This window comes from Pleurodeles waltl, chromosome 6, assembly GCF_031143425.1.
Source record: "Pleurodeles waltl isolate 20211129_DDA chromosome 6, aPleWal1.hap1.20221129, whole genome shotgun sequence".
NCBI lineage: Eukaryota > Metazoa > Chordata > Amphibia > Caudata > Salamandridae > Pleurodeles > Pleurodeles waltl.
In genome coordinates this window covers 403,752,224-403,780,020 of record NC_090445.1, presented here as the reverse complement: position 1 = coordinate 403,780,020, position 27,797 = coordinate 403,752,224, and the positions used below count along the sequence as shown (strand labels likewise).

The 27,797-nt window shown below is 43.3% G+C and overlaps 1 protein-coding gene across 1 annotated transcript in view; it reads left to right on the top strand.

The window, feature by feature from the left end:
- The window catches only part of PROK1 (prokineticin 1), a 232,860-nt gene that overhangs the window by 91,830 nt on the left and 113,233 nt on the right, over positions 1-27,797 (top strand). Inside the window, exon 2 of the mRNA XM_069238331.1 lies at positions 6,357-6,482. Within this exon, the coding sequence (XP_069094432.1) occupies positions 6,357-6,482 (126 nt within the window). The remainder of the gene's footprint in view (positions 1-6,356; positions 6,483-27,797) is intronic.

Below are 27,797 nucleotides of genomic sequence, written 5' to 3'. Positions count from 1 at the left end.
GGAGCCATGGTGGTAATATTGAAGAAAACACTAACATTAATTCAGCAATAGAAAACATGAAAATTAACTGAGCTAATCAAATTTTCACAACAACAGTACACACATCCTCCTATGCCATAAGATATTACCACACAACATATACATTGTTTGCAAAGAAAATGAAATACAGAAAATAGCATACATTTCTAATTTAATCTAAAGCCATCTCTGCCCTAAATGAAGCTTTAAATACATATACAATTGAAATAAGTATTTCATGCACTGATGACTACTAGTACTGGGCGTACTGGCTAGATGACCCTTTGGGAATCTAGACCACATAGTAAAATAATTTTGTAAATGTTACAAACACGTAGAAAATTGCAGGTATTGAGCTGCGCAACAATTTTTCTTTACAAAAGATGAAAAATCAATTAATGCAAAACAAATCATAAATAGGCCCATACTTAAGCTACAGCCTATCACCACTATGATACTTTGAAAATAAAGTGAAAGTACAAAGAAATACTGGTGCATGCCCAAGCAAACAAACAACACCCTTATTTGATCGTTTTTTTAACTTAATTGTGTGATTTCACAAAACAAAGTCCTTAAAACCAAAGGAATTTCTAGGAGATAAGGAGAGTGGTCCTTTCACCTCAAAATCCAAGTAAAAAGTGACCAGGAGATGGATAAAGCAATAGGAGGAACCTGCTGGTCAGGAACAGGACGTTGGAGTGTCTGGGGCACTTCCTTCCTGTTTGGAGAAAAAGAAAATGCTTCTTAATCTAAAATACAACTTGAAGGGTCAATTGAAGAAGAAAATCCACTCAAAAACACTTTTTGACTGGAGTTAGATGTATCTGGAGTAGAGAATCGACTCCAGGAGCATTTGCGCTAATCAACGGGACTCATTTGGCTGCTGTTGTGGCCGAAAGCAGCACAAGTAAGTGCAAAGTCTCATGCGTGAGGCCAGAAAGAGCAAGATTGAATGCAAAGTCTTGTGAGAGAGCACCAACACCCAACGTTGTGCATGCAAATGAACTCCGGTCAATGCTGGATTGCAGAATTTGGATTCTTTGCTTTACTCCATGTAGTGCAAAGTGCCAGAATTCTGCAAACTCTGCTGGCAGAGGAGATTTCTACACCTGGGCCTAGAAGCAGGATGCATTGACAGTATTGACTTGTGCGATCACGTCCAGTTTACTGTTGTGTGGGTCCTGGGTTTGGGTCCCAAATCGGCCGGCCACCATTTGGAGTCCCATGGTGAGGTGTTCTTGGTGAAGTGCACATTTGCGGTCTTGGTAGTTGTTGGACCTGGCCCTTGCTGCAGTGTCATCTCCAAACATTTTTCCTTCCTCCTCCTCTTTTTGCCGAATACGGTTTTGTTGGCTTTAGGGCTCTGGGCACCTTACCACTGGTAACCAGTGCTAAACTGCATGTGATCACTGCTAAAAACATGGTAACATTGGCTTATCCACAATTAGCATATTTAATTCATTTATAAATCCCTAGTAAAGTAAACTACATGTGTCCAGGGCCTGTAAATTAAATGCTACTGGTGGGCCTGTGGCACTGAGTGTGCCTCCCACGTTGGTAGCCCTTCAAACATGGCTACGGCCTGCCATTGTGGAGCCTGTGTGTACAGTTTTAAATGGCCATGTTGACATGGTGATTTTACTCTTTTGCCGGGCCCAAAACCTTCCTTTTTACTACATATAGGTCACCCCTAAGGTAGGCCATGGACAGCCCCAAGAGCAGGATGAAGTGTATTTGAAAAGCTGGGCATGTGCTTTTAAGTTTTACATGTCCAAGTAGAGAAAAACCCTTACATTCATTTTTTAATACTGCAAAGCCTATATCGTCCATAGGTAAACACTGGGATTTCCTTATTGCTTTTTATAAATGTAATTTCCAATTGGGACCAGATAGGTATTTTGAGTTAGGTGTCTCTGAACTCACAAATGGGTTATTGTGCATTCCCTCTAGACAGTCACACAAAAACATAGCTGAGGTGTGCCATTCACATCCTGATGCCCTATCATCAGGCTAATGGGTCTTCCTCGGCTGGGCTGGAGAGGAGCTGACACTTGCACCTGTGCCTGTCCCCACACAAAGAGCTGCATAACCTCCTATGAAATGTCTGGAGCCATGCACAGGGACACTTCAAATGCCTCTCTTTGAACTTTGCCCCACTTCAAAGGCACAACTGGGTATAAGTACTGGACCCCAAGCCCAACCAAATCAGTACACTTCTGGACCTGAAGACATTCTACCAGAAAGAGGGACTGTTGATCTGCTGAAAGGACTGCCACTCTACTGGACCCTGCTGGACTTTGCTTGAATCCTGCTTTTGTTGTGCATGCCCTACTGCCTGCTGCCTATGTGCCTGGGAGTGAGAAGGACTGGACCAGCATCTCTACATCCCCAGAACCAAAGTGACTCCGAGCACTTGCTGGCTTGCCTCCTGTTCTGCAGTCTCAGGGACATCAAAGACTGTTTGCATCTCTCCTACAGCTTCTGGACTCTGCCAACTGTGAGTTCTACCCAGAACAGTGGTGCCAATCCAGTCCTGGGCCCCTGGACGTGGGTTCTACAGCTGTGTTCGGGGAAAACTCACACATCGCAGTCACTGTGTCCATTGGAACTGCCACATCTCTCATTCATGCCAACGTATCGCCAGTGCCACAGAGGATGAGGACTTCACATCGCTGATTGATTGGCTCAGGATTGATGCGTCACCATCAGCCCCATTGCATCGCCTTCGCATTGCCAGTTGCATTGCTCAACTATGATGCATCACCTTCAGCACAAATGGTTCCATGCTGCCCTTCGAGGACACCGCATCAATGACTGCTTGGCGCAACAACAAAGCATCCCTGACAGCGCAGGTCAGAAGTGACACACCACCTTCATATCCTCTTCTCGGCTCCTCAAATCAGATCTTCAATGTCGACACAAGCCTCCATCCAAGATACTGTTTTAGCAGGACAAAGTTGATCCCTGTAGCCGGCCCGCGCTTCATGGCGGTCAGCCTGAACTTTGGATTTACCACAGTCAAGTGCAACCAGATAGCACCGGTTGGTGGTTTAGGCTTCTAATCTCTACAATTGAAGATATTCTTTCAAAATTCATATCTTGACTTCTGCTTGTTGGATTTCTGTTGCTTTGATATTCTTTTGTTCTTTAAAGAGATTTATTTTTCTAACTTTGTGTGGATTATTTTCACACTGTTTTACTGTTTTAAGTGTTGTACAGATACTTTACACATTCCCTCTTTAAGCCTGACTTCTCTGTGCCAAGCTACCAGAGGGTGAGCACAGGTTAATTTAGGCTGTGTATCTGACTTACCTTGACTAGGATTGTGGCCCCTACTTGGACAGAGTGCTTACCTCTGTCAACTAGAGACCCAATTTCTAACATCAGTGTTCAGTTTGAGGCAGTTGGCTTTCATCCAGTTAGGGATTACAGTCATAGAGTTGGTAAAATTGTTTCTTGTTTTGGGGGGTCTTGTCTGAGAGGGAGAGTATGAGTTGTGTATCGTCGACATGGGAGAGGTTGTTGATGTCATTGACCAGAGGGATCATGTATGATTTGAGCAGGGTTGGTCTGAGCGATGAAGCTTGAGGCACTTTGAAGATCGGTTTGCGGGCTTCTGAAGAGTAAGGTGCCAGGCTGGCAACTTGTATTCTATCTGTAAAAAAGGAGCAGATCCAATGGAGACCAGGCCCTTGGATGCCAATCTTACGCCTGTGTTAGTCTGACTGGCTGTATTTTTAGAAACATCCCACAGAGTGCACTGTGTTGTTAAATTAATGTATGGAACTGCAAACATGATGATTTGTCAACATGAAATGCTGTGGCACTCTATTTCTAAAGCTTCCAAATATGAGGCGATCTGTAGCAGGGCAGGACCCTTGCAGCACAGCACCAGTGATGATCAGGACAATCATTAAATTGCCCCCACTACTGATAAACCATAGATGCCACCCACAAATGTCAGTGTAAGGATAAATATCATGGTCCAGACCACTGTACTGCTAAAGGAAGTTACATTTAACCTCCTTCTTACCAACTTACTGATAATTTTTGGTAATAAAAATGGGGCCTGAGTCATGATAACACATTGATCACATAGTATTAAACATGTTTACCTTAACTGTTTCCACAATGATTTGGAGGTGATAATGTCAGTAATGTACTGTACATACTTGTTATCTCTAAAAAACACAAAATGTTTGGGTTTGCAATTAAGTTCAATTCAAAACTTAAATAAGACATGTTTAATATAGATTATTTTATACTGCAGCAATTACAATCTGGTGCTTATTACAAAAAATACATGTAACCATTTTTTGTTTGTTTTAACCCTGCTAAATTGTTTGTTAACATAAAGCTTCAGTGATCAATGTTTAGCAAACTGAAGATTTAGAAACACTTGCTAAGTTTTATTTGTAAACCAAAGGAATGTTTGTATAAACGTGTGCATATAAAATTCATGTTGTTCGGAAACGTTTTCCTTTCACCAGTCATAGTGTCAATAGGCTCGATTTACAAAATGCCTTCACTTCGCAGTCAGAGCAATTAAAAGAAAACAGAGATCACTGTTGTGTCCTCCCCAGCCAAGCAGCATGAACAAGAACAAGCCACACATGGAGTTTGCAGCTAATGTCTTTATTCATCACAGTACAAAGTTCCAACTAAATTCTCATCATCTCATACCCTTTAATAACCACACTTTAACACCTCGTAAATGATTACATAATTTTTCATTGAGTCCTCTCAGCCTTACTGGTGAGTCTGGGCAGGCTTTTCCAATGGCACTCCTCTGCTAGCCCTTCAACTTCTCCACAAGGCTTCTTAGGGGCTGGAGTGAAGCTTGCACTCCACATAAGCCAACTGCATGCTTATTTGCATGTGGCACACACAAGCAGTTTGCTATATCCGTGCAAACTCTCAGGGAGACCAGTTTTGTTTCTTCTGGGCACATGTCCCCTACTTGTCACCAGCTGTTGCGTCCTCCCCAATCCGGGAGCCTGCACAAGTACATGCTTCACATGGAGTGCCTGGTTAACGTCTTTATTCATCAGCGTACAACATTCATACTAACTCCTTATTCGCTCTTAACCGTTAATAACCATACTTCACCACTTCTTAAATGATTGCTTAATTCCTTCATTCAGTCTGCCCTAGTGCTTACAGTTCAAAGACACGTCAATCACCTTTTTAAGATAATCATCAGCTGTTTCAACAGACATTGCCCTAAAAAACATCAAAAACTAGCAGAAAAACTCCACATAGGGACCATTACACAGGGCCACTTTGTATCTAATTGTCACCTAAAAATCTTCACATTTTGTAGGGGTTTTGCTGTACCTCTAGTTTCTCCACCATTGGTGGGGAGGTTGGGGAGCAGGTTGGATGAAGGAGGGAAGGGGCTATGTTCTTCCTTCACCAAAGTTTAACTAGCAGCGAATATCTACTCCATCTGTGCTCTTACGTTTTTCAGGTTGAAAACGTCTCTGGTTCACAGACAGCAAGACAATATAAAATATTTGTATGACTTTCCCTCAGAGTCCTCTGTAGCTTGGACAAAAGATGCCCTTTGTTTTAAAAGCCTCTGCCTAAGAATAGATTTATGCTTCCAATCAATGTATGCAATCTTGCCGAGGCAGGCTTATTTATTGGCACTTGCTGAAACAATTTTCACCAGCCTTTGATTTAAGGTGTGTGTTCTGTTTGCAAACAGGATTTTAAAATTCTAATTTTAACTGGTATTTCTCCTCTCTGGCTCCGTACGCCCTCACAGCGTTCCGCTCTGTGTGTCTTCATGAAGTCCCTGGATGTGTGCCTGTTAAGTCCCACTAATGGGTCAATAGTACTTCCGAATGTGACTGCCGAATGTGAATAGATGCAGTGTATTCTCATGGATCTTAGAATATAGTTACGAGCTAAATTGGAATTAAGTGGCTACTCTTAACGAGAGCTCTTTTGAGCTAATTTCGTTTTCTTTCATGTTTCTTCCAAGTGAAGTACGAGAAACTCCACAGTTTAATTATTTTTGCAACTGATATACCTTGGCTACTTGTATAAGCGTGACCAATTAATCTGTTTGACTTTTCATCCCTGCATGACTTGACTAATATTTTACTGTTTTCAGCCATTTAAGTACTATGACACGTTTTAAATTAGAGATGTCTATTACTCCTCTGATGCTATTGTAATAATTGCAGTTTGTTTGCTGAGTTTTCCTATTTCATAATTATAATTGTACCAATTATGCATTGTACTTGCTATATAAAACTACAAAATAAATATAAATGAATATAAATCTTCCCATGACGATAACTATGATGTCCTATTCAACTTTGTCCTAGGCTTGTGAGAGAGATTTGCAGTGTGGGGCTGGAACTTGCTGTGCCATCAGCCTGTGGCTGCGAGGACTCCGGATGTGTACCCCGTTAGGGCAGGAAGGAGAAGACTGTCACCCGTTTAGTCACAAGGTATTGGAATATGTTTTCCTGCTGTTACTTTGAATAGGACCAGGTACTACATGAAACCTTAGGGAACGTTCGTAAGTTCAACAATGAAGTCAAGTGCCTTGAATTCAACCCATTATGCACGTCTGCACAGGCACCGACAATTTTAGTGAAATTGAGCTGTCTAAAAATATACATATACACAAACGGTGCAATTTTATAAGTTTATTGTGTGACCTGCAGAATGCACATCTCTGTATGCAGTGTCTACCCTTGTTCACAGAAGTATGTGCCCAATAAATCCTGATTTGTCTAGAAACCGGATTAACCGGCCAAATAAGGATTAATATACAGATCCTTAGCACACATTGAAAAACAACTATACAAATGCCATACACTTCCGCTCTTGCTAAAAAACATAGATAGAAAATCATAAAAACTAATTTACATTAACTAGTGAACAACATAACCAAGAAAAAAGATGAAATTATGGACATTTCCCAAATTACCTTTGAGCAAAACCACAGGGTTAAGATTTCATATTCTCCCATCATCAAGTTTGGCAACATTACAAAACAACTTTAATACTTTTCAAGGATTAAAACATTTGGGTACTCACCGTGTAAATACTGCTAACCTAGTAATATCAACATCACCAACTTTAATATTTTGTCTTGAAACAGGTTTACGAAGATCACAATTCTTATTTTGATCCATTCACTGTTTTTGTCCTTGATCTTCCCATTGTTAATCTCCAATGGAATACCACTCTGCTTCCCCAACTCCTCTAATCTGTAGAGACTTCTGTGTTCCCCTTTCTTCCTCTGAACAACTCAGAAAGGCTTTTTCTTTGTTTTGATATGTGCCGTAAATCTGTAAGAATAAAGACTTTTCATTAATTCATCCTTTCAATGCCTACCTGTACTTCTCTCCATTTGTATACATTACTTTGCAACTCTGTTAAATCTCTCTACAGTACCTTCTCCCAATAGATGATATAAAGTACACGTTCTATGCCTTATTCTTCCGGAGTCTCAAAATTCCGCCATTTCTCTAAAAGTAAGCTGAGAAACGCTATCACTCAGAATACAGCAAACCTTACTTAGAACATCTGTGACTCTTTTCGTCTCAGTGCTATACACAAATGCTAATTCCCCCCAATGGGAAAACTGATCAACCAACACAAGAAGATAGGTATATTGTCTTTTGCCTTGAAGTGGGCTGACAATACCCAATAAAATATCTTCCAGTGGTTTATTAGGTAACTTTTTAATCTACTTTAGTAATGTCCTAACTTTGTAGATCTTCTCAGTGGTGGCTCCTCCGCTATGGCCAAGGAGCATCACCCCCACCAGCTGCAGCAGTTGCAAAACTTGAAAAATAAGATGATAATGAGCCATGCAGCATATTTAAGAGCCCCTAGCCCCACCGGAGCGTCACTTTTCTTGATGCTCCAGTGGCACAATGCCCTGCGCCGTACTTATAAGGTAGCGTGAAGCCACGTTTTGTGGCTTAACACCACCTTGTAAATACGGCCTATTTACATGCAGCTCTTTGCATGGAAGGGGCGTGCACTGGGTGTTGCTGTGGGTGTGCCACAGAAACACCCATTTTTATTTTGATGCTGCCTCAGATTTGAGAGTTTTCACAAACCTGAGGCAGTGCCAAAATATAACGCCAGACCAGGGGGTGGCGTTAGCAAGGCGCAACGAGAAGGAATACTTTATTCCTTCTTGTTTTTTGATTTTTCTATGTTTACTGCATTCTGCAGCATGCATAGAAAGAGCAAAATGCCAGAAATTATTGTTTATGTGCAGGAAGGTGTCTCTTCCTACACATAAACAATCATTTCAAAATGACACTTTGGCACTTCGGTGTGTGCTGAATTCACAGAAGTGCCAAATCGCCATTAGTGATTTCTTATGTCCAGGAAGGGACACCTTCCCGCACGTAAGCAATCAAACCCCTCAACGCAGACATCCTGGCACGACAGTGCAATGATGCCTGCATTGGTGCTAGGGAGCTCAAATTAGTGCCAACGCAGGGGGAAGCACAGGGGTGCACCGTATTCTAGTAAATACGACACATCCCTGCATTTCTAAAGTGACGCAGTGCGACCCTGACAATTTTGCCACACTCTTTAGTAAACCTGGCCCTATGTTTTTTATTGTTTTGTTTTTCAAGGGGGTGGGGTCATGGGGGTGACAGGCAGGGAGGGGGAGTGTTGTGCACTCCCCTCAATGTGCATGTGGGTTTGGCCGGTCGTCTGAGGACAGCCAAATCCACGTGTGCACTGAGCCTTCTCCAAACCGAGCTGTGTTGTTGGGTTGGAGACAGCAGAAGCAGGTTCCCTGTCTGCCTGGAAGCACAAAGCCAAGGTGCTTAGGCCAATCCTGATGCTGCTTCTATGCTGCCAGCAGCATGAGAGCAGCATTAGGAAGGGCCGCTGGGCAGGCTGGGAGCCTGTGCCTGCATTGAGTGGAGCCAGAAGAGCAGTGTTAGACCTTGCATCCATGGCGTGGTCTCCCCTAACATTTTGCCTCTACTTCACAGATTGTTGCTGTGTGCTGGACTCTGTTTTTACTGTTTTTGTTACTCTGGGCACTTTACCACTGCTGATCAGTGCCAAAGTGCATGTGTTCCCTAAGTGAAATTGTACGTGTAATTGACTTTTCCATAATTGGCATATTTTATTTACTACTAACCTCCTAGTAAAGTGCATTAGGGGTGCCCCAGACCTGTAAATCAAATGCTACTAGTGGGCCTGCAGCACTGATTGTGCCACCCACATAAGTAGCCCTGTGAACATGGCTCTAACCTTCCACTGCAGAGTCTCTGTGTGCAGTTTTTAAACTGCCAAATCGACTTGGCAAGTGTACTCACTTGCCAAGCCTAAACCTTCTCTTTTCTACATTTAAGGCACCCCTTCAGGAAGGCCTAGGTACCCCCATGGGCAGGGTGCAGTGTATGTTAAAGGGAGGACATGTACTTGTATGATATTACATGTCCTAAACAGTGAAATACTGCCAAATTCGGTTTTCACTGTTGCAAGGCCTATCTCTCTCATGGGGGCTGCCTTTAAATATCCTTAAAGTGCAGTTTCCATTTGAAAGCAGATGGAAATGGGGATTTTGGGGTCTCTGAACTCAGAATTGAAAAATACATCTTTTAGTGAAGGTGGGTTTTCGATTGTTAGTTTGAAAATGCCACTTTTAGAAAGTGGGCATATTCTTGCTTAAACCATTCTGTGACTCTGCCTGTTTGTGTATTCCTTGTCTGGGTCAGACTGACTGCTGGGCTGTTTGTGCATCTCCACTAGAAAGTGACACAGTGGGAGCTGGGGTGTAGCCTGCATATCTTGATGGACCATTTGGGCTAGAGTGGAGGGAGGAGTGGTCACTTACGCCTGAAAGGGCTGTGCCTGCCCTCACACAATGCAGTCTCCAACCCCCTGGTGTGCATCTGGAGCAAAGCCTGGGCAATGCTGGATCCTGTAAACAACAGAGATTTTTCTTTGAAGTTGGGGAACTTCAGAGGCAGAAAGGGATATGAGTATTAGACCCAAAACCTCAGACTTTAGATCATTTTAAGGATTCAAGAGGAACCTCTGTTAGGAGAAGAGCTGAAGAGCTGAAGAGCTGAAGAGCTGAAGGAGAAGTGCTGCCCCTCCCTGTGACTGTGCTTTGTTGGGCTATCCTGCAGTTGCTGCTTTTGCCTGAGAAAGGGGACAAAGACTTTGTGGTATATTCCTGCTTGATAGGTATCTCCAAGTCTTGGACTGAGCTTGCCCCTTGTTCTGAAGTCTCAGACCATCAAATACTTCCTCTACCAGCACCTGGACTCTCTGCTGAGACTCCTGCCCTGCCAAGTGGTGCCCTATCAAGTCCCTGGGCCCTTGAAAAGAGAAACTGGTGAACAATGAAGAAGAACCAAGAGCACCGACTTCTGACGACCCTGGGCTGACGCCGCTGGCGGATTCTGCGACACTGAAGCCGTGGTCCTTGCTGGAGTGCAAAGACCCCACAGGCTGATGTCACAGAAACCTCACTGAAGTCTGCGACTCCGTGAGTCCCGAAGTGTTGTGTCACTGATGTCCATGACACCCGACTTTGCTGCACCATGCCATGACTGCCGGATATTGACTCCACCGGAAGTGCTCGGATCTAACGCTTCTCACTAATGGCCCCTCACCTCTACTGCTCAGCAGCAGGGACCAGACAGCTCTTTGCTGCCCCTCCTCTCCTTCACCCCACAGCACCGGAACCAATGGCGTACCGGATCCTGTGACAACTGGATCCCGACTCCGTGCACCAGCTTGTTTCCTAATTTTCACAAGGTACGGGTCGGTGTGACTCAGTGACCGGCCCATTAGCATCGGATTGTTGGGAATGACTCCGTCACGACGCCGTGATATCATCAGCTCAAAGCTTTTGTGTTTCTAAGCGCTATAGTGAAGTTTAATCGTTTAAAAATTCATACCTTTGCTAATGTATATTGGATTTTTGTCATTTCAGTCTTGTTTTGTTCAGATAAATATTGGCTATTTTTCTAACCTGGTGTTGAGACATCTTGTAGTGTTTTCACTGTATTACTGTGTGTGTTGGTACAAATACTTTACACATTGTCTCTGGGTTCAGCCTTTCTGCTCGTGCCAAGCTACCAAGCGGGTGAGAGGGGTTTAACCGGGTGTGTTTCTCTTTTGCCCTGACTAGAGTAAGGGTCTTGCTTGAACAGGGGGTAACCTGACTGCCAACCAAAGACCCCATTTCTAACAAGTGGCAATGCTGCAGGCATAAGGTAAGTTTTTTATTTTATTTCAATTTTTCTTGTCTTTTTGTTTTGTGCCCACGCCCGCCACTTTGCTTCGACAGCAGCCACCCCTGGATCTTGTCACTATTCATGTAATCACAACAATCTTGGATTAGTTTCTCTACTTGGATATCCCTGTCAGACCACCAGTAACTTAACCTGATTCTTTCTTTGGTCTTCCTCATACCTTGATGACCTACATGCCACATTGCCTTCCTGTTGGAAGGTGGATTATTAGTAAGGGTAAGTAGGCACCTACCACTAGCAATATGTCCTCCAATGCAATATAAGGTCCAGTCAAGGTGTCAGTACATTAGCCCCTGGTTCAACCCTTGGTTACTGGCTGGAAGCAGACAGGCTTAACTCAGGAGACAGGTATGTGAAGCATTTAATAATACCAATAGAGTAAATAAGTAGACACAAGACACAATAAAAATCCCACACCAATTTACAAAATTAGGAAATGTTTTTATCTTTAATATGACACCACAATGACCAAAATGCACTATAGGGAACCAGGGATATGAGCACTTTATAGTGCTTAAAAACCTAGAGCGCCAACTTGGGACATCCTGTCATGCTTGACCGGGACAAAGTCAAAGTTTGAGGCTGACGGCGATGGAGTCCTGGTCGGATACAATAAGTGGGATACCCCGGTCAAAATGTTACCTTCGGACTCAGAAGCTTTTCTGGAGGATTTTCTTTGAACGATGTGCAGTCCCCTCAAGCAGGCCACTTTCAGTGCAACGTTGTTGCATTGCTTCTCCACGTAGCCCCGGTCAAATCCTGGAAGTCTGGAGCTCCGGAGCTCTCAGTGGGATGAACCTGAAATCCAGGCCGGGTTGCAGTTGCAGGTAGTTGTCTTGACTCTTGACATCTGGTCAGTCCACTTATGGAGCTTTTTCCAAACGTTGCTCCACACTTCTGTATCTTCATCCTGAATTCCTCTTGAGGGTTCAAAGTGTCCAAAACAGAAATATAAGTGTCTAGAGCAGTGGTCTTTAAACCTTTTAATTCTGTGCACTCCTGTGGGAAAAAATAATAATCAGGGCTCTCATCAAATTTTTTTCACAAGTATTCTATTAAGTTGGAAATGTTTAAATAATTCTAGAACATATTTAAACATTGCAGTTAAGTTGTTACTGTTTTAAAAATGCAATCAAATTCATGATTTATATACAAATTATTCTGGACGGGAAGGCCTTACTAACATGTAAAGGTATCCACAGTGTGTTTATTACAAATAGGGGTGGGGTTTTGAAGACTATTTAGAACCTTTTCCTTTTTGACACCTTCTCCCAGCCAGGATCTAAATATATAAATGGCAAAATATTTGAGTAATCGCCCAATACGGAGTGGCTCACTGCTGCTAATTTGTTTCTGCCTAAAACAAAGCACTGCTATCAGTATAATGCTTCTTTTGGCCAGAGCCTGGCATTCCCACACCCACTCTCCCCCCTCCCCTCCCCCCGGGAGCACTTAGGGCTCCCAGAGGGAGGCCTGCCCCCCAGTTTAAAGCCTCCTGGTCTAGAGGCTCTGAGATGGTCCTTGGAAGCTTGAAACTACAGTTCCCACAATTCACCTGGCCAAATCCTTAAAAGTCTACTGGATGCTTTGCAGGCTGCAGACTACTTAAGGGAGATGGTGCAGGGAAGCTGTTCTTCTGGAAGCAAGGCAAAGTCCTCGGGGATGCAGTTCCCAGTGTGCAGCAGGAGCAGTCCTTATGAATGCAATCATTTGAGGTGCTAACTAGGGTTCCAGCAGGGCAGTCCTTCTTCTCCTTGTAGTTTTAGGCATCAGATCTGTGTTGCTATGCAGCTCTCACATATTTATTCAATGATCTTGGGTGACGTGCAGGGGAGCACCCCTGTCCAGTACAGGGTGCCATCCAAACGTATAACAGCTTCCTTCAAAGTGTAATATATTAATGTCCCACAAAGCACTGCACTTTAAAATTCAAGATGGTGGATTCCTCTCCAAGAGAGAAAGACCTGGCTAAACCAACCTACTGGTGTGGCTCATTGCCATTAACACTCCTCCTCTAGACGTTCTGCAAATTTAATTACTGGGCTTGCCACCTGGCTGAGGGGAGGGGGTACAGGAAGAAGGGGTAGGCCTGGCTGGCATTCCTTAGTGCCCTGCTCTTTTTGAAGCCCAGTTTGATTGACCTTTCTAGTGTGTTCTCTGCAGCTGCAGAGCTCACTCCACAAGATAACCTCTGCTTTATGCAGGCCGCTTATCACCTCATCAAAGCAGCTTGGCTTAGCCTGTTAAGGCTGCCCAATCAGGAGAGGCTGCTAGAAGGATGGATTTTGGCTGACAGAAAATAAAGTCTTATAACTTATTTTTTGTATTATTTATGATAAATTCAACAGTGGCAAATTGTTGGCTCTATCATTACCAATCTTTTAAGTCATTGAATGACTAGCAATATTTATATCCTTCAACCTTAGCTCTTGCCTGAATTTATCCAGTATGCATTTAAGTATAAATTGGTCTCTTAGGTGTCCTCCCAAAGTACACCCATATGTCCAAGACAATGACAATTTTCTCAATGTGGTAACTGACTCCCCTACATTCTCACTATATCTCTGTTACCTCATACAAAAAATGTGTCTTTCCAGTGCAGTATTTATTAGATATAAATAATGTAGATCTAATGTTTAGGCAAATTTCAAATTACCGCAAATCCTTCACCTCTTCATCTTGCAAGTCTGGTAACCTTTCAAATCTGTCTTGGCCTTTGACTCCTAAAAAGTGCATTAGCAATTGAGAATTCTTTTAATCTGTTAGCTTAGTGCCACAGTGTCCATGTTTGCTTCAATTTTGACCACGTCATAAGCGATTCTCCTCAAGACATAAGAAAAAGTGGTTGTGCCCCAACATTTTGTATGGGCCCCATAAAAGTAAAAGAGTATTATTTTATTTAATACTGCTTTCCAATTGAAACACTGAGATTCTTTCCTTACTGCCTTCTACGTTTTTTCTCCTTTATTTCCTTTGTACCTCCAAAATGATGTACATTATATTTTCTTTCATGCAGCACAGAGATTAAAAAACATCGGTAAAAGCAATACAGATACTCACTGTACATCAAAGTTAGCGCTTTAGATAGTTTCCCTCAGGATACAACAGAATAAAGCACACAACGTACAACTCACTAGTGCCTTTCCTCAAACAGCCTCAAAGTGGTTGCTAGTGGTGTATTTCTGAGGTTGTAAGTGCACCAGTGCTCGTGGAGGCATGGTTACATGGCAGAATATTCTGTCAAGGTGCACCTCCAAAATTCATCTGGAGCGTGCACACTTCTCTGCACACGCTACCTGTTACACCTGGCATCCTTGGTGTGGTTTCCCCTGTCTTTTTGCCTCTGCTTCATGTATTTTTGACTGTATGCTGGATTTAGTTTTTGCTTGTTTTGGTACTCTGGACACTTTACCACTGCTGACCACTGCTAAATTGCAAGTGCTCTCTATCTAAATTGTGATTATGATTTGTTATCCCTGATTGGCATATTTGATTTACTAGTAAGTCCCTACTAAAGAGCACCAGAGGTCACCAGGGTCTATAAATCAAATGCTACTGGATGGGCTGCAGCACTGATTGTGTCACCCACATAAGCTGCCCTGTAAACATGTCCCAGCCCTGCCACTGCAGTGTGTGAGTGGACAGTTTGGAACTGCCAATTTGACCTGGCAAGTGCACCCACTTGCCAGGCCTAAACCTTCCCTTTTACTATAAATACGTTACCCGTAAGGTAGGCCCAAGGCAGCCCTACGGGCAGGGTGCAGTGTATTTAAAAGGTAGGACACGTACTGGTGTGTTTTACATGTCCTGATAATGAAATAGTGCCAAATTTATTTTTTTACTATTGCAAGGCCCATCTCTCCCAATTGTTAACATGGGGATTGCCTTGAAGTATCTTTTAAGTACAGTTTCCCACGGGGAGCAGATTGAGATGAGGAGTTTGGGGTCTCTGAACTCACAATTTAAAAATATAGCTTTTGGTGAAGTTGGATTTTAGATTGTAAGTTTGAAAATGCCACTTTTAGAAAGTGGGCATTTTCTTGCTTGGCTGCTAAATTGACATCTGGGTCAGGTTGTTTGTGAATTAACTCTAGACAGTAACATAAAGAGAGCTGAGGTGTGTCCTCCATTTCCTGATGGGTCTTCCTGGGCTAAAGTTGGAGGGAGGAGCTGACACCTGCACTTGAATGGGCTGTACCTGACCTCACACAATACAGTCTCCAACCCCCTGGAGTGTGGCTGTGGCTGTCACTGGGGCAGGGCAAGGAAGAGACAGGGTACTGTGCACTACAAAGACTTTCAATTGAAGTTTGCCTACTTCAAAGGCAGAAATGTGTATAAGTATTGGACTGCTGACCCCACAATTTTAGAACACTTCTGGATCAAGAGGAACTTCTGCCAAAGAGAAGAGCTGAAGAGCTGTGAGGAGAAGTACTGCCCCTTTGCTGTGTGTGTTTGCTGGGTTGGCCTGCTGCTTCTGCCTTGGAGAGGACAAAGAATGGAATTTGTTGTGTATCCTGCTTGTGAAGTTTCTCCAAAGACTTAGACTGAGCTTGCCTTCTATTAAGAAGTGTCAGGGCCATCAAAGACTTCACCTGCCAGCACCTGGGCTCTGTCGCTAAGACCCCAGGCTTGCCAAGTGGTGCTACATCTAGTCCCTAGGCCCTGGCAAGAAGAATCTGGTAAACCTGAGTGAAAATCCACGCACTGGAGCCAAGTGGCAGAATAATCGATGCAGCTCCCACCTTGTGGCTGTAAACTCAATGCAGCACCTGCCTCGCGGCTACAGAAATCAACGTATCATCAGCTCACCGCGTCTTCATCGTTATCGTGCATCTGGATTTTCCACTCATCGTCCTTGGGCACCAAAACTTCAACATCACTGCACAGACTCAAGGCTGCCTGTCCGGAAATAGACACATCCATTCCCTGAGAAGAAAGAATCCACGCATCGTTTACCTGGTGGGGAAAATAATTGATGCACGACCTCAATTACAAGTAAGGAATCAATGCATTGCTTGCTTTTTTGATGCAGCCTCGCCCCTGCGGCTTTATTTTCTAAACATATCTGGTACTTTGTGCTAAAAGAACGTATCCATTGATTTTTATGGATTAAGACTCTTTAAGCTTTAAAACGTGATATCTCTACTTGTGTAGGTTGGAATTTTGGCGTTTTGGTCTTGTTTGACTTGGATAAATATTGGCGAATTCTCTAAACTGTTGTTGAGTCCTTTTGTGGTGTTTTAACTGTGTTACTGTATGTATTTGTGCAAATACTTTACACATTGCCTCTCAGATAAGCCTAACTGCTTTTGCAAGGCTACCAAAGGGGGGAGTAGGGGTTATCTTAGGCATGTGACTCACTTACCCCGACTAGAGTGAGAGTCCCTACTTAGATAGGGTGTAAACTGACTACCAGCTAGAGACCCCATTTCTAACACTACCTCTGTCCAATACTAAAATACGCATTCATACCTAATGATTTATTGTGCCAGCATAGTGTGAGCTAATATTTTTAAAAGTTTTAAATGTCACTTGCTTGAATTCAGGTTTTTACACTGATAGTGAATATATAATTTTAAATAATACCCTTTTAAAATTGATTTTTCAATGTCTCACAGTTTAAATGGATTACCACAGTCATAAACGTCTACATGGACTGTACTCATTGCTTTAATGGCTAACATAATCTTGAATATAGTGTTGAGGTTGCTGGTTGCCTCCTTGTCATCACTGTGGAAGTAACACTAGAGTGGTGCAGATGTACAGAGTTGGAAGTCTTTATTCACAGCACCTTGGCCATAGCCTGACAGGTATGCTCATCCATTGACAAATGACTCAGATGGAATGTAGAGGCAGGTGGGAAGAGAAGAGAATACAGTGGAGAGAAGGTTCCATTAAAAAACAGATCCTTAATAGAACCTGAAGAACAACTATACAAATACCACAGAAGAAAAACTTACACCTTCAAGTTTTTTTTTTAATAGAAATGGCCAGTATAATTAAACTTAAGCCAAAATTATCTGAGGAAAAGTGTCCAGACTGAAGTAAAAACATGTAGAAAACTCAAAGTGTTTCCTTGATTAGTATAAGAAATCCATGCACCTGTCTTGCTAGTTTTTCAAAATCACTCTAAATCTTAAATTGGTACTTGCATTGCTTGCTTTATGTGATATGGCCCCAAATGTACAAAAACTTTAGACAGTTGGATAGCTACTTTCAGAGCCCCCAGTGAAGTCAGATAGATCTATCTTAGGAAGAAATTAATTACCACTCATATTAAAGTAAGCATTGAGATTGACATATATCAGGGAGAAGAACAATCATGTAAGTCAGGTTCACAAAATTTCTGCTGGGGCCCAGACCAAATGATCCAATTTCGAACATATCTTATGGAGAACTGCACTTAACCACTTGTGAAATATATGTAATTTTAACTTTTTATGATGGGACAATGCCTTTAATTTTATTTCATTATCTCTGCTCCTCCCGCACACCCTCTGAGTCCCCTGCCTGTACTGTTCACAAAATAACCCCTCTGCTCCCTGCTCTCTCTGACCACTCATTGTCCTCTCTGCTCCCCGCCCCTTCTGCTCACACATTACAGATTCTGCTTGCCTTGAACACAGAATGCCCAAACCATTCTGTGCTCTGTCTGTTCAGACACTGCTCTTTGTACTCGCTGTCACTTCTGCTCCTTTACTGATCCTCTGCTCCCTGCACCTCTTATTACTCATTGCCTTCTCTGCCACTTATCACACAACACCCCCTCGGGATCATGCCTCATCTAATCCCTCATTGCTCGCTCTGCTCCCTGTACCTTCTGCTCACACACTGCTCATCTGCCCCCTTCAGTTGCAGCTGCCACCAGTAATGCTTGATGGGACAATGCGCAGAGGGGAGAAGGGGAGGAAGGGGGCGGTTTAATAATTAAAAAATAAACACTTACCTGCTGCCTCAGTGTACCTCTGCTCCTGCCGCTCCCCCCGCCTCAGTGCTTCTGTGCTTGCTTATCTTCCCACTCAATCCAGATGCTTCTCTCATGCTGTTTTCCAGCAGGAGAGAAGCACCAGGATTGCTCTGAGTGTGCTGTAATGCCGCTCAGTTTGGGACCCGGAGTCTACACTGGTTCTCCACCTGGCTGTGCAACAAAGCCCGAGTGGAGAGTTCTAAGTGCCCATGTCAGTTTGGCCGGCCTAAGACGGCTGGCCAAATCGACATGCGCACATAGAGTGCACTGATTACTCCTCATCCCTCTGCCAATGCAGAAGATGGCTTCACCCTACACTTAGCACAAAGACTGACAGAGGAAGCGAAACATTAAATAATAATAAAATCGTTTTATTATCAATTCATTTTTTTGCTTTCAGCAGTGGGGCGACGCTCCTCCACCATAGCAGAGGGGCTACCCCTTGCCCCCTCTGAACATTCATTCTCTTATCTACTTTTTTCGCTCTCTGCTTTCTTTTCTCTGGCTACACCTTGAAAATGAAGCTGCACTAGAAAGTGGCGCTCGGATATGCAAAAAGAGTAATTTTGGAGCAGTATACCTGATCATATGTCAAAGAACCAGGACTTGTCGAATGTTCTGATGGTGAAGGTCACATAGTTGGAAATTCAGCCAGGATGAGAGATTTTCCAGCACTTTAAATTTATCTTGTAGAAAAGACTTGGGCAATTTTAGCATGGGCTACATAGCATAAGTCGATCACTCATCACAAATACACACTTGTGGATATCCACATATGTATTTCTGGTAGCCTTCCACCCAAGAAATGCTGACAGTTTTACTCCACTGATAGGTAGGGGTAGGTGACTTTCTAGGGTGATAATTAAACACTCTCATATATATATATATATATATATATATCTATATATATATATATATATATATATATATCATTTAATTAATAGATGCATATGGGAAAAAATGGAGAAATATGAATTGTCAGATTGACAATTTTACATCACGTACTCGATATGGATTTTTCACTAAATGGAAAGTCTGCATGAATTACTTTTGCAAGTTGGAGTACTGAAGGAAATCTAGCATATATTTTAAAGAGTGCAACTGAGATTCTATTTTTAGGCTGACAAACAATTTGACAAACTGCTAAATGTGTAGAAGCTTCTCATTGTTCCGTTCCCCTTGCAGAGCTAAACTGGGATAAGCCCCAATTTTCTTTTACAATATATGTTAGCCTAATAGAGGCACGACGGTGTTGCAATAGTAATTATTCTGGTGGGTATTCTGTATCCAAAGATCAGTTTGGTGAAATAACAATCTGTGATACTGCTTATACGAAGTTTGTCCTTTCAGAATCTTTTAGTCTTTAATGAATTCCACAGCTTTTTTTTAAATTTGGCTTCATTAGTTGTGCTCATCGGGGTCAATAATTGCTCAAGGGATATTATGGTAGCAGTATAGTTGTCCCATTCGTTAACCTTTAGATTTGCTTCTCATAGAACCTAAACTATGGTATTAATTGCTTTGTCTGAAAATAGAAGTGAAATCAAATTTTGCAAAATAGTGCCCAATGATTCGGTTGATGCAATTAACTAATCTAAATCAACTTTTTACGATTGATCTGATGTTGCAACTATGGGGTGTCTTCTTGGTATGTGTGGGGCACTGGAATGCCTCCTTCTCTCCGCGAAGGAGTTCTTAAATCAAAAGTAAAGTTTAGTCAATGGGTATGTTTTGAGGAAGAACATTCAGCTGTAGATAATTAATCCATGGCCTTAGGTCAGTTCTATCACTTACCTAAACAAAATAAACGGGCATTTCATCTTGGTATGTTACTAGTTGAAAGAGCTCTTTAACTGGGTTATTTTTCAAATACTTTCTAGATGGTTTGTTGCCAAACAAAGCATATATACACATATTCTCACGAGGAATCAGTTTGCCTGGCTGAAGATCGTTTTACAGTTTTACATTAGAATTCTAATATACCCCGACCTTCCGCTTGGTATGGGCAGTGCGGGGGCCCCCATGGACAGCCCCGTTGTGCTTTTCACTGCCTGAATTACAAGTAGTGAAAAGCGTGATGGGTGCTCTTGCACCCGACGCACTGCAACATTGCCGCTGGCTCAATTACAAGCCGGCTTCAATGTTGTTTTCTGTTTCCTGCTGGCCCAGCAGGAAACTCGTAATAGGGCCAGTGGGTGGAATACCGAAGTGGCGGTTTTCCGACCCAAAGAGGTTGGTGGGCAGATTCCACAGTGCCCTCAGTGTCTGTTCCATATCACTTGGCTTAAATACATAAATATTTTTGTAATCCCTTAAGTCAGACCAGCTCATTTTCTTTTGAATGTTATGGACACATTCAATCTGAACAGGCACTGGCAAAGCCAACAGGTTTGGGTTCAAGGTGCTTACAATGTATTCTAAAACAGCCAATATCATTAGGTAAGGAGGGATTCTCCTCTGGACTGAGCTAAGACATGATTGAAAAAGTCTCAAGCCTGAAAAAGGCTGGTCGTAAAAAGTCGGTTTTTGAAAAGGGTGAACCAAAATGCCACTCTTTGTATATTGTTACCAGCAGGTGTGTGTGAAAGCTATGCTGTCAAAACGTTGACATAAAACACTAGTAGTGGAATGGTTTGAGCAGTCCTGCACAAGGAGATGCCAAAAAGAGGGTGGTGCTGCAATATTCGAATAGGAAAGGAGAGGACCAAATTATAACAAGGTTAACAAAAGTCCTTTGCTTAAAGACACACAAATAACAAATAGAATGTGAGGCTGGTCAAGATGTCAGTTCTGGGTCAGGCACTCATACCGGAAGAGAAAAGAAATTAGAAGTAAAGAAGTTACATTCCTTCTACAGTTTAACTGAGAAGTTTAATAATGTTGTGAAGGCTCTGACAGGTTCCCTTTTGAACTGTTTGCTTGATGTCCTCTGTGAGAAAGTGGATTATTAGTTAGGGTTGATGGTAGTACACCACAGGTAACAATGGCACTGTTCTTGTTAGGCCCAGTCAAGGTTTTCGTAATTTAAAACTGAGCTTAACCCATCCTAGCTATGGGACAGAGTAGACAGCCTTAACCTAGGAAAATAGGTGAAACATTTTGAAGTACCAAAACAGTCAAAGTTGAAAAAATAACACAAAACAAACTCCTCCTCCAATTTAAATAGAGAATATCTTAATGAACAAGATGACACCGAAATGACAAATATCCAATAAGGAGAACAGGAGACATGAACATTTAAAGTTTTAAATAAAATATCACCAAAAAGTGTTATGCACTAGAAACGGTCATCTGATTGGTACCTAGGTGTGGTTTAAAGCTGATCATGATGGATACACAGACCAAGTTTGTCCTGATCAAAGTTTTACCTCCTCTGAAATGGAAGTCAAAATTCCTAAGAGGCCGAGATGTGTTCTGTTAGACCTATCAGCCTCAGGGTTGTCTTCCCCTCAACCTTTTCCTCCACTTTTTCTGACCTCGTTTTTTTGGTATTAGGACTCTGCATAATTTACTCATGAGTCCATAGTAAAGTGACACTACATGACGCAGGGCTTATAAGTTAAATGCTACCAGTGAGCCTGCATCATTAGTTGTGCCACCCAATTGAGTAGGCCTTTAAACATGTCTCAGGCCGGCCATGGTAGAGCCTGTGTGTTCAGTTTAAACTGCCATTTTGACCCGGCAAAGTAAACCTTTTGCCAAGCCCAAACTTTCCCTTTTGATACATATGCGTCACCCATAGGGTAGGCCGTGGATAGCCCAGAAGGCAAAGTTCAATGTATTTAAAAAGTATGACAGGCCGTTTTAAGTTTTACATGTCCTGGTAATGAAACAAAACTCGTAAATATGTTTTTCACTGCTGCAAGGCCAATCTCACACATATGATAACTTTGGAGTTGCTGCATTACATTTTATAAGCATAATTTCTAAATGGGAAGTGATCACTCTTTCAGGTTTGGTGCCTCTGGGATCACAGTTTAAAATCCTAACTTATGGTAAAGTCAGATTTTAAATTCCAATTCTGAAAATGCCACTTTTAGAAAGTTGGTATTTTCTTGCCTTGCCATTGGTGTCTGTAGCCTGTTTCTGGTGATAAGACTAGGTGTAGTTGGCAGTTCGGCTTTGTCTACCCCTCCTAGACAGAAACACACAATGGGAGCTTTGGCGTGATTTGATGGGCCATTACTGGCTGGATGGGAGGGAGAAAGTGGACTCAGCCTTACTTACACCTGAATAGGCTGTGTCTCGCCCACATACAAAGGGGCATAACAACCCTGCATTGTCACTCCAGTCAGCTTTGAGCCAGGGAAGAGAAGGCAGGGAATTCCTTGCACTTCAAAGATACTGTCTAGAAGCTTCTCCCACCTTCCAGAACCAGGGCACCAGGGTATAAAAGATGGATCTCAAGCATCACTACTTCTGTGCACTTCTGGACCTGTGGATGCTCTGCCAGGAAGAAGGGCTGCTGTGCTGCTGAAAACTGCCACTCTTCTGGACCACCCTCTGCTGGACTCCTGCCTTGCTCTGCTGGCCTATTGCTTGCTGCCTTCTTGCCTTGGTGACAAGGACTGGACCTGCATCTCTTGATCCTATAGTGACTCAAAGAACTAGTTGGCTGGCCTTCTGATCTGAAGTTTTCAGCGCATAACAGGCTTTTAACAATCTTGCACTTACACTTGGACTCTGCTATCTGTGAGTCTGCCCTGCCATGTGGTGCCATTCCAGTCCTGGATGCTTGGAAGTGGGCCTAAGGTGCTCTGCAGGTCTGTGGATCGAGTAGAACCGATGCATCTCCTCCACTGCATGGCACCAACCTGGGCAGAACTATTTCTTCACCGACACTGAGTGAATTGGATCAGTCGAAAAGACTTGTATCACCGCCGGAATCCGCATTGCCCTTGGAACTGCCACTGTGCAACACACCATCAGCACAAGCCCTTGCATTTTTTGTCGATGACAGCCTCGATGGCGATGCTGCATTCCACATCCCAGCCCTGCAGCTCTTTAGAACCGACGCATCACTGCGTCTGTGCATCACATCCCCGAAACGGACTACACATCGCAGCTCCGTCGACGGGATCCTCGATGATGCAACCAGGTCTCATACTGCAGCCTCTCCACATTGTGGAACCCAAGCATTGCCTTGGCTTTGAGACATGTCTTTGATGCCGATCCACACAACTATCTATATGCCAGGATTGAAGGTACTCTTGTTCAGCTGGCCTAAATGGTTCTCTGTAGCTGGCCCTCATGCAATCACAGTCAGCCTGAACTAGACTTTGTCCAAGTCTGGTGCAACCAGGTAGCCACAGTTGCCGCTTTACATCTTTTGGCACTATTTTTACCTAAAACTTAAAAATTCAATATCTCTTGTTCTATTAATTGGATTTTTGTTTCTCTGGTCTTGTTTTATTTATCAAATTGTACTCTAGTTCCCTAACTCAGTTGTGGGCTCTGCCTACTCTTTGCCACGCTACCAGGGGGTTGAGCACAGGTTGATTTGAGGTTGTTTTGCCTTACCCTGAAATGGATTGTGGTTGCTGCTTGACCAGGGCTCACAATTTCTTACAATGGTGTTCAGCAGGGGGTTTGGACTTTTTTTTTTTCAGTGACATACAGGAATTTAGTGTTGCTCAATGAGTTCTGTAAAGAGAGGGGACCTCCAGCCAAGAGCACCACAGGGAAGGTAGAATTTCAAAAGGTGCTGAGGGCCTGGGTGGAAGTTCACCAGTCACTTGCTACAGTAACTGAAGGACATGGACAGCCAAAGACAGAATTTGGAATGAAATTCAGTTCTGAGAGCTAACATCCTCCAGAAGTGATGACTTGACCCCTAATTTGGACCTTCCTGCCAGGGCAGGGAGCAGTGTCCCCCCTCATTTCTTGTCCTCAGAGGAGCTTGTTGGAGAGGAGGGAAGAGAGATAGTTCAAGCTGGAAATGGCCAGGCCCAGGATAGAAAATAAGAAACTACCATAGATGTGGGACAAAAGAAGGATGAGGCTGAGAGGGCCTTGGAGGTGAAAAAGTACTATTGGCTTGAGAAAGGAAGAGAGAGGGATCAAGCTGGAAATGGCTTGGGCTTCATACTTCTTACTTTAGAGGTTGGGGACCAAACCAGCTACTCCCATGAAGGCCATATTGATAGCTCACTTTGGGCTTTCCCCTGAAAAGTACTGCCAAAAGTTCAGAAACAGCCAGAAGATCCCCAAACTATCCTGAGTAGAATATGTCAATTGCTTCAGTAAGGCACTGAATAGTTGGGTGCAGGACAGCAAAGTTAATGTTTACAATGGGCTGCACAATCTAATCTTGAGAGAGCACATGCTCAGTATTTGTTTTCGAGAGATGCACCACCACCTAGTTGACAGCAAGCTGATTGACCGCGGAAGCCTGCTGAAGAGGCAGACCTCTGGACCCAGAGTGTCCAAAAAGGTTTGTGGGGGAACTCCCACAAGGGTGGTCAGGGGTCCTACCAGAAGAAAGAGGGGGAGAAAAACTTTAAAATAAGGAGTTCTCTATAGGCCTCTAAAATAATTCCCAAAGGAATAGTGGTATTTAGTTCAAGACTGAGCCTGAAAAGAAGGGATTCTTTGACAAACAGATAGGGATGCTTGTACCCCAATGCACTGAGTTCTATAGGTATGGACACTCCAATGGCAACTCCAAATGTACCACGAGGGTGCAGTCCTCCAATGGTGGGAAGACGCCTGGGTTGGCGAGTGTAACACTCACAGAGGAGGTAATTGCAGTTAGCTTTGGGGAGCAGACCGAGGTAATCCTAGTTTTCCTGGGGGATAAGGAGATTGTGCCAAAATCCCATATGCCTGTCAATACTCTAAGCACAAGCAGAAGGCCACCATAAAAGGGGAACAGGTCGAGGCCCTGGAAGACACAGAAGCCATCATAACTACTGTGAAGTGTCAGCTGATGGCCTCAGAGCAGGTCCTCCCAAACACATTCAACCAAGTCATAGTCACTGACAATCGTGAGAGCCATCTACTGGTGACGTTGGTTCACTTTGAGTGGGAGGAGGATCTCAGGTTCTCTGAAAATAGCTGTGAGACCTGCTATGCCTGTAGATTGTCTGTTGGGCAAAGACATTGCGCACACTATCTGGAGGGAGGTAGAGCTCTGGTCACACTTGGAGATGTCGGAACAACCTGGATGGGTCTGTATGACTACAAGGTCCAAGGCTGCCCGAGAAGGGAGTCAAGGGGGTCTGGTGCCTGGTACAATGGCCCAAACAAGTGCAAAGAAGGGGTGGGGTCAGTGGTGTGAGACACCAGCCCTTGAAGTTCCCACAGTGGAGGTTGACGAGGTCCTGGAGGAGGATGCCCTGAGCCAATTGGGGAGGACATTGCCACCCTGGGTGACCTGCCTGACCTTGCTAGGTGGCAAGTTGAGGGTGGGCCCACCAAGGGGGAATTCTCCCAAAATGGGAAGAGTGCCTCACTCTAGACATTTTGAGGTGGCAAGTTGATTAATTCAGTGATTAATTCACGGAGCACGCAGATGTGAACACCCATTTACTATGTGAGTAATTGGAGCTTATTTAGTTCAGTATAGACAAATCTATTACATGGTATCACATTCTTACTTTCTTTTCTATTTACACACATTCAGTTCTCTGTACAATCAGGGACTTTGATATTCATTGAGCTGCACACCTTAAGATTATTCCATTGCTTAGGCGTGTTCTTTTCCACGCTTCAACATCCATATTACTTTTTGGATGTATTCTTCTATAACACATCTCTCCATTTACACCCTCTTATCAAGACACACAGATTAAGCCTGCATGTATTGGTGACACTGTTCCTGGTTAGACTATAGGAACTTATATTTCTTTAAATGCTGTTTCGGGATTCAGTCTGTTTTGAACTTTGTTTATTTTCTTGCAGCATGATATGAGCAGTCCCTGAAGTTTTTCCATGAGACAGTGATTGCTACATCTTCTTATGTGGATCTCTTCGCCCCAAATTCTATTCTTGACATGCAAACTTGTGTTCTTTCAGTACAACCATGCTTGAGGTTATGGTACAATGTACTTGACACAGAAACTGACACATGACTATTTTAGGTGTCTCCTGTTTTGTTCTGATGATGACCCTGTTCTAAATAATAGTGTAAAGGAGTTGAAGCATCCACATTAACATATGTGGACTGGTCAAAAGATTTGACTGTGGCTCTCAATGCTCATATTATGAGTTCAGTTTATAACAGCATATTGTCCCAATCAGTCTCATGTATATATTTCTGTATATAGCACAAGTGTACTTTTGTTCACTTTATGTCACTTCCACAGTACTGTCACTCGTTAGGAGCACCTTGTCCTTGAAGAAATATGATGGTGCATCATTTTGTTGTTAATAAATGCATTTATAGCATAACGTTAACTAACTCATAGAGTAGTTTTTTCATGACACTATACTCTGTGGAAGTCCAAGTCTACACTTTTCCCATTGGGAACACTTTTTTGATAATTTTTTAGGCCCAGGCAGAAGGTGACATCTCTGGGGATCACCTGATGTATTGGGAGAATGTCCTCCTATACAGTGAGCCTAAGGCTCCTCGATCTGGGGAAGCCCCTGTGCTGGTGGTCCTCCAGTGCTTCAAGACCTTCCTACTGGGTTTGACACATGACGCACCCCAGGCAGTATATCTGGGACAAGACAAGGCCTCCTTTGTGAGGCTAGTTTCCCACTTCTATTGGTCCCAGATTAAGACAGTCTCAGATGCATTCTGCAGGTCCTGTTCTACCTGCCAGGCCAGTGTGAAGTCAGGGAAAAAGCTCAATGCTTCAAAGACCCAATTGCCTGTCGTTGGCACTCATTTTGAGAGGGTAGGCATCAACATTATTGGACACAACAACTTTAGGCAACAAGTTCATCCTAGTCTTGGTGGATCACACCAGTCGCTACCTAGAGGCCATTCTTCTGAGTTCAGTGACTGCACCTTCAGTGGCGAGGGCACTGATGTTTTTTTTTACTTGTGCGGGGTTCCCCAATGAGTTAGTGTCTGACAGAGGAACTAACTTCATATCAACATACATGAAATTGATGAGGGATGAGTGTGAGGTAACTTATTAGTTCTCCATACCCTCTCACCCTTAAATAAATCGTCTTGTGGAGAGGTTCAACAATACCTTGAAAAGCATGGTAACGGGCCTACCAGAGCCCATGAGGCGTAAATCGGAAGTCCTTCTTCCATGTCTTCTCTTTGCCTACAAATCGGAGCCACAGAATGAAGGAACATTTAGCCCCTTCAAACTCATCTATGGCTACCCTGTAAGGGGACCTATTTGCCTTGCAAAAGAGGAGTGGGAGCAAGCTCCTAGGAAACCACCTACATGCTGGCTCTCCGCAACCAGATACACTGCTTCTGGAAAAAGGCAAAAAGTAATCTTGAGGCCAATCAAGAGGTTATGAAGCTCTGGTATGACCAGACAGGCCAATCTGGTAGAGCTTCAACCTGGACAGAACGTGTTGGCTATGAGGCCTCTGGAGTCCAAAGTTCTCCAGGATCACTGGGC